This window comes from Felis catus, chromosome A2 (genome assembly GCF_018350175.1).
Source record: "Felis catus isolate Fca126 chromosome A2, F.catus_Fca126_mat1.0, whole genome shotgun sequence".
Taxonomy (NCBI): domain Eukaryota; kingdom Metazoa; phylum Chordata; class Mammalia; order Carnivora; family Felidae; genus Felis; species Felis catus.
In genome coordinates, this window is record NC_058369.1 from 6,070,096 (window position 1) to 6,078,471 (window position 8,376).

The 8,376-nt window shown below is 56.0% G+C and overlaps 1 protein-coding gene and 1 long non-coding RNA gene across 4 annotated transcripts; one reads left to right on the forward strand and one right to left on the reverse strand.

The window, feature by feature from the left end:
- Positions 1–5,705, reverse strand: LOC109494075. Of its 2 annotated transcripts, XR_006589855.1 has the most exons (4): positions 5,569–5,697; positions 4,222–4,804; positions 2,997–3,107; positions 1–296 (listed from the first exon to the last, which is right to left on the reverse strand). It is a non-coding gene; the product is annotated as an uncharacterized LOC109494075 (long non-coding RNA). The 2 variants fall into 2 exon arrangements; XR_002148672.3 differs by lacking the exon at positions 4,222–4,804 and having other exon boundaries at positions 5,569–5,705.
- On the forward strand, positions 1,653–6,782 carry CLEC4G (C-type lectin domain family 4 member G). 2 transcript variants are annotated; one of them, XM_019816863.2, is made up of 9 exons: positions 1,653–3,631; positions 3,962–4,063; positions 4,414–4,467; positions 4,680–4,742; positions 4,875–4,979; positions 5,301–5,390; positions 5,594–5,742; positions 5,862–5,977; positions 6,117–6,259. In XM_019816863.2, the coding sequence occupies exons 1-9, from the start codon at positions 3,496–3,498 to the stop codon at positions 6,148–6,150; spliced, it is 849 nt and encodes a 282-aa protein (XP_019672422.2). In that variant the 5' UTR covers positions 1,653–3,495; the 3' UTR covers positions 6,151–6,259. The 2 variants fall into 2 exon arrangements, with proteins under 2 accessions (XP_019672422.2, XP_003981852.3); XM_003981803.5 differs by having other exon boundaries at positions 3,436–3,631; positions 6,246–6,782.
- Positions 6,783–8,376: the final 1,594 nt, after the last annotated feature.

Genomic DNA, 8,376 nt, shown 5'->3' on the forward strand with positions numbered 1-8,376 from the left:
TTGAAGTATTTTTATACATGTACAATGAGTGAGCATTAAGGTAGTTATCTTGGATAATCCATTCAAGGAAGCTCTTAATCCAACTTAGCGAAGCCTGTATCCTTCACTTCATAGTGACGGAGACACTGGCGGGCACATATTGAGCCGTATTTCTGGAGCAGACTGTGCCAGTCCGAGCAGACACAGCAAGAACGGGAACCCTGGCCCAGCTTCTTCGGCTCCAGTAAAGCTGCCGGTGACCATCTTGCTCTCTCAGACGCAACGAGGCAATCCGTTTCTTTCAACGGGCAAAAGATCTGAAGAGACAGGTCACCAAAGGAAATATTCAGGTGGCAAAGAAACACGTGAAAGGATGCCCCACGTCATGATTCATCAAGGGAACGCAAATGAAAATCACACCGCGCACATGACAGAATGGCCCAAATGAAAAAGGCTAACCATGCCATGTCCTGGCAAGAACGAGGAGGAAACGGAACTCTCATCCATTGCCGGTCGGGTTGACACACGGCACAGCCACTTCGGAAAATCGTCTTGGCAGTTTCTTAAAAACTGAGACGCACACCTCCCATGTAACGCAACCATCCACTCCTGGGTATATACCCAGGAGAAAGGAGAGCGTCCGTGCCCGAAAATACTTGCTCCCAGAAGTTCACGGCAGTTTTATTCGTGATCGCCACACCCGGAAACAGCCCGAATGCCCACCAGCAGGTGAGCGTATAATTGAGCTGGCATATTCAGGCAACAAAATTCTACTCAGCAGTAAGAAGGAAGGAGGTATTAATGCAGCCACATGGATGAATCAAAATAATTATGCTGAGCAAACGAAACCAGTCTCGAGAGGCTGTAGGCTGCCATTTCTACAAAATTCCAGAGAAATGCAAGCGAATCGAAAGACAAAAAGCAGATCGGTGGTTGCTGGGGGATGATGGGGGGGGGGCTGACCAGGGGGCGCAAAGAAACGTGGGTGGTGATGGGTGCTTTCACGTTCCAGATTGTGATGGTTTCGTGGGTTTAGTCAAAACCATCCAATTGTACACTTTAAAGGTGGACAGCTTATTGTATGTCAGTGATACCTCAACAAAACTTTGTTTTCAGGCACTTGAGAAAGTTAATCAAAATATTTCAAGTTAAAAATAATCACAACATTTGGGGCGCCTGGGTGGCTCAGCCGGCTAACTGTCTGACTTTGGCTCAGCTCATGAGCTCGTGATGTGTGACTTTGGGCTTGGGATTCTCTCTCTTGCCCTCTCTCTGCCCCTTCCCCATCTGTCTCCTACATGGCCACAGAAACGTAAGGAATTGGGTTGACAAAAGCTTTATCACCTGTTGATGGTAACGATGAAGAAATGGGGTACCAAGAGAGTAAGTGCTTTGCCTGAGGTTATCTGGCTCATAGGTGAGATTTTATATCTTACTCTGTACGAGGCCCATTTTCTCCCACTGAAATGATTTCCTCTCGGCTCAGGATTCTTATTTAGAGAGACCAAGCACCAATGACAGACCCCAGGTACCCACCGAAGCCCTCGTCTCACCCTTCACTCAGCCAGATTCTCTCCATGGTCTCAAAGTCACTGCTTCCGGAAACATGCTAAAAGCACCCCCAAACAGTGAGGACAGCCGTTCATTTAAGGTAAGTCTGCTTTCGAGAAAGCCCTGCCTGGCCACGAAGCTGTCCACTTTGACCCAGTGGTAGAATATTGCTACCATATTTATGGAAAGTTCAATGGGGACTTGGTCTACACGTCTGTTGGAGAGATTCCGCTCCAAGAATTTGCTGCACATTTCCAGATGTCTGACCCCACTTTTCCTGCTGCATTTATCAAGAGCCCGGCACCTCTGGCTGAATTTTGTGCACCAAACTCTCTTAGATTCCTGTTCCCTTCCTGATTCTCAGTTTTCCTTTGCCTTCTCAAAAAAAAAAAAAAAAAATCCTCTGTCTTTTCATCGTTTTTTGTTTAAGTTTATTTACTTTGACAGAGACAGAGAGAGTGCGAGCAGGGGAGGGGCAGAGAGAACCCCAGGCAGGATCTGTGCTGCCAGTTCGAGCCACCGGTGGGGCTTGAACCCACAAAACTGTGAGATGAGCCGAAACCAAGGGTCTGACGCTCAACCGACTGAGCCACCCAGGCGCCCCTCTCTGTCTTTTCGTCTTACTTTATCATGTGTGTCTCTCTCACGTCTTTCTGGAACAAGGTAGGGAAGTGGGCAGCAAATACAATTTTTAAATAACATGCGGATAATGTTTGTTATTTCTGAGGGTTGTTGAGAGGATTTGGGAAGGTGGAGTGTGTTTCTGCATCTACCAGGGGGACTGGAATGAAGGAAGTACTCGATAAAAAAGATAACATTTGTCCCCCTCAGTGAAGGGCACTTATGCCCCAGCCCTGGCACCCCGCCCCCGGCACCCCAAGCCTTTTATACTGCTTGACTTAATCTTCTTTTTTTCATGACACTAAGAGCTTGTTTATATATGACATTAGGGTTCTCACCCTCAGCATTATGGACATTGGGAGTCGATGGCTTTTTGCGGGGGGCGGGGGGTGTCCTGTGGGTGTCCTCCACCCACCACCTACTGTGAGAGTCACGAATGTCTCCAGACATGGCCGCAGGTCTCCTGGGAAGCATAATCGCCCCCGGTCAAGAACCACGAGGCTACACAACTTAACTTTCCCGTTATGTTCATTATTGCGTTGTCTGTCCCTCTCTACCCCCATCTGGAATGCTTGCTCTGAGGAGGAAGGAATTTGCTTGTTTGGGTGGGGCACTGATGTGCGCCCGGTTCCTAGATTGATGCCTGGCCCAAGGTAGGTGCCCAATATTTATTGAAAGAGTGAACATTTGGTGGGCTTTGTGCTCAGGGGTGGACGTGCACAAGCTCACGTCTTTATCTTGACATCCCTCGGGGGGAGGCCATGTCACTCTCCCTCACTGTCCCCCTTTGCACAGAGGAGAGAAGCTGAGGCTTCCAGAAACTACACACATACATCCCCACTCACCCAATGCAGAAGCTTAGCTGGCCACCACCCAACAGATGTCCGTGTTCTCCCTTCTGGCCAAGAAGGATTGAATCAAGGTCAAATCGGGGGTCAAATCCAGCCTCCAGGCACCTGCAGGGGAGTTGAGGAAGGAAGCTGAGCTGGCCTGGAGGGCCAGGCCTGAGGAGACTTTCTCAGGGCCAGAACTTGGCTGGGTTCAACCTGCTCCTCTTGGGAAGGGGTCTGGCCCCCACACCTGTAAGAGATGGGGGTGAGCTCCAAAATGAAGCCCCCAGTATCCTTAGAGAGATGTTGCTGCAGCTACCAGGCCAGGGAGGGGGGAACTGCGTGCGTGCGCGCACACACACACACACACACACACACCACTCCCCACCCCTCTCCACTACCCCTCAACACACACACAAACTTCACACTTATCCCTAAACCCGCCCAGAACAGAGAGGGCCCTGCACTGTGATTGGTCCAGGAGTCCCTGGTACCAGGAACTGAGAGGAAGGAGATGGAAAGGAAGGAAAAGAGTAGGCGGGACCAGCAGGGGGCTACATTTCTATCTATGCCCAGGGCTGGGCGCCTGCTCACCATGGACACTGCCGGGTACAGCAAGTGGGACAGCAGGCTCGAGGAAGTCCCTGGAGGTATGAGCAAAAGACAGCCTCCCCGGCCCCCTGGGGTCTCTCAGGCCAGAGGTTTGGGGTTTGATGGGAGAAGGGAGGGGAACAGCCAAGAGCGGGGCCATGCAGTGGGTGCAGAAGAGACATCACAGGCGCCAGAACCAGCCGGACCTGGGTTCAGATTCTAACTCTGCCACTTAGAAGCTGTGTGACCATGAGCAAGTTGCTTTGTCTCTCTGAATCTCGGTTCCCTGGGAGGAACCCAAGCACCCAGGGCTCTGTCCTTGGAGGGCCAGAGATCCAGGGCAGTACTGGTGCAGGAGGGACCCACGGAGCCCATCTGTGTTATCCCAGGGCACTGGGGACGCTGGGGACGGAGACTCCTCTTCCTGGCCCTGGTGCTGGTGGCAGCCTTAGCCCTGTGGGCCCTCATTCTGAGCATCCTATTTTCTAAGGGTGAGTGACCGCGTAATGAGGCCCCCCGGGGGGGGGGGGGCATAGACCTTCCCTCTGTCTCAGGACGCCCCCAGCTGGGTCCTGGACCCCTGTCTGGGTCGGGGGTGTGAACACGTGTGAACAGAGTTTGTGCATGTCTTTGGGCTGTGTGCACCCACCTGTGTATGCATATGCGTGCATGTCTCTCCTCGGCGTGTGTGTCTGTGTGTGTGTGTGTGTGTGTGCACATCACGTGCGCTGTGCGCCTGCCGGTCCCTTCTGTGCGTCCGGAGATGGGAGCTCCTGCACCCCCTGGGCAAGGGGAGAGTTCCGGAGGCCCCGGCCCCGCCTGCAGGAGCCTCTCTCCACAGCCTCCACAGAGCGAGGGGCGCTGTTCGGCCACCAGGACCTGCTGAGGACAAACGGTGCGTGCAGAACGGTGACTCGGTGACTCTTAGCGCCTCCCCCCCCCCCCCAGATGTGAGGGCCGGGAGTGTCTAGGACCCTGGAGACAGGGTAGTGGGTGGGTGAGGACCCCTTCGGTCCCAGGGGTTGGCCCCGGAGTGGGGGAGGGTGTCCTGTTTGAGTCCCCGCAGATGACCTGGAGTGTGTGGGGGGCGTGCGGGGGTCATTCCAGCCTCGAAGCAGAAGGCGGCGCTGGGTGTTTTGAACGCGGAGGTCCGAGCCTGCAACAGCTGCTGTAAGACGTGTGTGCTGGGGGCGGGGCTTGGGCCGGGATTGGAGGCGGCGAGCCGGGATGGTCTGTGGCAGGTGGGGGCGGGGCAGGTTGGTCACCGACGTCCCGCGCCTATCCTCCCCCCGTCCTTCCCAGGCTCGGGGACACAGACGCTGCTAGAGAAGGCACGCGCGGAGCTGGGGGAGGCGCAGGCGAAGCTGATCGAGCAGGAGAGTGCCCTCAAAGAACTGAGCGATCGCGGTGAGAGCTGGACATTGCCTCGACCCCTGATCCCTCACCCGGGCTGTCACTCGACCCTTGATTCACATACTAACACCTATTCTGAAGAGGGTTACCGCGACCCTATCCTGTGATCCTGACCTCTGACCGCTGGACTCTGATCTCGACTCCAACTCCTAACCCCAAGCGCAACTTGGCCCCAACCAGCTGTAACAGTCCTTGACGGTGATGTCATTCTTGACCATGACCATGACCCCGGACGTGGATGCTGACTTTTACCTAATCATGACCCTACTCCCGACCCTGACCTGAGCCATAATCTGGGCTCCCTTGACCTCGCAGTGACCCAGAGCTTGGCTGAAGCGAGCAGGGACCGCGAGGACATCCGCAGTGAGCTCTTCAGGGCTCTGGAGGCCGCCCGGCTGGGGAACAGTGAGCAAGACAGAGGGGAGAGAGGAGGGGACAAGTGGACCCTACGTGTGGGCCTCGGGATGCGCCCCGTCCTGCCCTTTGACCTTGGCCTGTTCTCTGTGGCTCCGCCCCTAGACCTCGGGGGTCCACCTCCCCCCAGTTTTTTTCCCCCGTCTGCTCTACCCCGGGGGCAATTCACCTCTTTGACCTTCGCCATCCCACAGGCTCCTGTGAGGAGTGCCCCGCATCGTGGCTGCCCTTCCAGGGCTCCTGCTACCTTTTCTCCATCCTGCGGGCCACGTGGGAGGAGTCGCAGCGCAACTGCGCGGGCTCCGGCGGACATCTGGTGATAGTGGGGGACCTGGAGGAGCAGGTGGGCAGTCCCCCCCACCCCAGGTCCCAGGAGGGAGGCGGAATTCACCTGAGGGGGCGGGGCCTGGGAGGGGCGGGGGCGAGGCGGACCCCGCGGGCTCAGTGTCCTTCCCCGCGCAGGGCTTCCTGAGTCGGAACACGCGCGGCCGCGGTTACTGGCTGGGCCTGAGGGCCGTGCGCCGCGCGCGCCAGATCCAGGGCTACCAGTGGGTAGACGGAGTCCCGCTCAGCTTCAGGTGAGGGAAGGGACTTGGGGAGAGGGACGGGTCAGACCCCAGGGGCAGTGCTGTGGCCAGATCTGTGGGGATGGGCAGGCTGGACCCCAGGACCGGGCGGAGGGTTTAAATTCCGGGAGTTTAGAAAGCTGTCTCCCAGGTGCACGCTCAAGTTAGACCCTCAGAGTGTCTAGGTTGGACCCAAGCAATAAACAGGATAGATCCTCAGGGCTGGACGCCAGGCCCGTCCTCAGACTCCCAGAAACAGCCCCCCGACAAACCTCCGCAGCCACTGGAACCTGGGGGAGCCCAATGACTCTATGGGGCGCGAGGACTGCGTGATGATGCTACGCACTGGGATGTGGAACGACGCACCGTGCGACAACGAGAGGGACAACTGGATTTGTGAGAAGAGGCGCAGCTGTTGACCCCGCCCCGCGCCCCGCGCGCCCCGCCCACCGCCCGGCGGGCGGTCCCCTGAGCGGTTCACCTTCCCGGCGCCGCCCACCGCCATCGATTTCTTCATTTTCCCCCATCCACGGCTACCGAGAGCCATCCCGCCCAGTCCTGTCAGGTACAGGCCCTGGGACCTCTGCTCCAGCCTCACCGCCGGCCCTCAGGTGGTCATAACCGAGCGTCCACCCGACCCAAACCGCGGGCGGCCCACTGTCCCCACCTCCCTCCCCGGCCCAAACCGGGCAACTCCGGATGAGCTGTTTGGTGTTCTTGCATTTTTTCCCCCCCAACTGGGAAGCCTTACAGACGGGGGTTTTGTGAGCTGTCTTCGCAGCCCTTAGGAAGCATCAATAAATGCTTGAGAAATGAATCTTGGTTCATGGCTTTGGTGAGCTGTTCAGCGTTTAATCCCAGAGACCCTGATATTTATCCCTGTGAGTGACCCTGACCTCTGTCAGTGACCTCCCGGTCCTATGGTGCCCCAAAACTCAGGGCGTAACGTGTACTGGGCCAGGACGGCTGTAGGGCACCGGGGACACTGGAATGACTCAGACCGAGTGCTCTGATCTAGCGGGGCACTGGAACAATGCTATGATCAGTGACTCCAAGGAGTGGACAAGGCCCTGAGGCAGGTGGGAGAGGGGCTGCCCGGACCTGAAGAGCAAGCCCTTTCTGGCTTGGGCACCTAGGTTCGGTGACCACTGGTTGGAGCGATCAGGAAATACATTGCAGAGAACACGGCCTTTCGAGCAACAACGGGAGGACCTGGGAAGGAAGGTCTTTGCAAGCAGGGGGTGTTAAGTATGGCTGAACCCATTCTGGGGGGTGCAGGGTGCACCGAGCCTGGCTTTCGCAGCTGGGGACTTTTGATCTGAATTCACCCTGCACTCCCAAAGTTTCCTGCTCCTGTCCTGGAGACATGGGGGCTCTCCCAGAATTTCCAGTGGAGACAGGTCCAACTGAGGGGAAGGACAGGCTAGTGGCCTTTAGTCCTGGGCAGCTTGGGAGCTCCCAGACCCCCTGGCCAGGGGAGACCTCGCTGAGAACCCCGACACTTCTCTGGGTGCTCTCCTACTCTACTGGGTGCTCTGCTCGCCCAGAGTGAGGCACTAACCCGGCTCAGGAGCCACCTCTGTCCCCAACAGATAACCTACCTAGGAGACTGCTGGCCAGACTGATGAATTTCCAGGCAGTCAGCTCGGAGGGGTATGAGTGTTGTGGCGCTGCTGTAACTAATGACCGCCAGCTTGATGGCTTACTAACAACACCCATCCTCTTACGGTTCCAGAAATCTGAAGTCCAAAGTTAGTTTTCCTGGACCAAGATCAAGGTGTCACCAGAGCCAGGCTCCCTCTGGAAACTCCAGGGGAGAATCAGCCTCCTTGCCTTTTCTAGTGTCTAGACCTGCACCCCTCACACTCCCTGGCTCCTGGCCCCTTCTTCCGTTTCCAAAATCGGTGGGGTAGTATCTTGCTTCACTGACCACAGTGCTGTCCACGTCAAATCTCCCTCTGCCTCCTTTCTTACAAAACAGCTTGTGATTGCTGTTTAGGGCCCACCCAGATAATCCAGGAGGATCCCCTGGGATATTGTAAAACAGTTGTAAAACTAATCACCCTGACTTAGCTCAGATGCCACCCACAGGTGAAAGGTACAGTTCCTTTTTCTTTCTAAACATTTATTTATTTATTTTTGAGAGAGAGAGAGAGAGAGAGAGAATCCCAAGCAGGTGAACACCGTCAGTGCAGAGCCCGACGCGGGGCTTGAACTCACAAAACCGTGAGATCGTGACCTGAGCTGAAATCAAGAGTCGGACGCTCAACCGACTGAGCCACCCAGGCGCCTCCCCACCCACCTTTTAAAAATGTTATTTAATTTAAGTGATCTCTACACCCAACATGGGGCTCGAACTCACGGCCCCGCGATCAAGAGTCGTATGCTCTTCTAACTGAACCAGCAAGGCA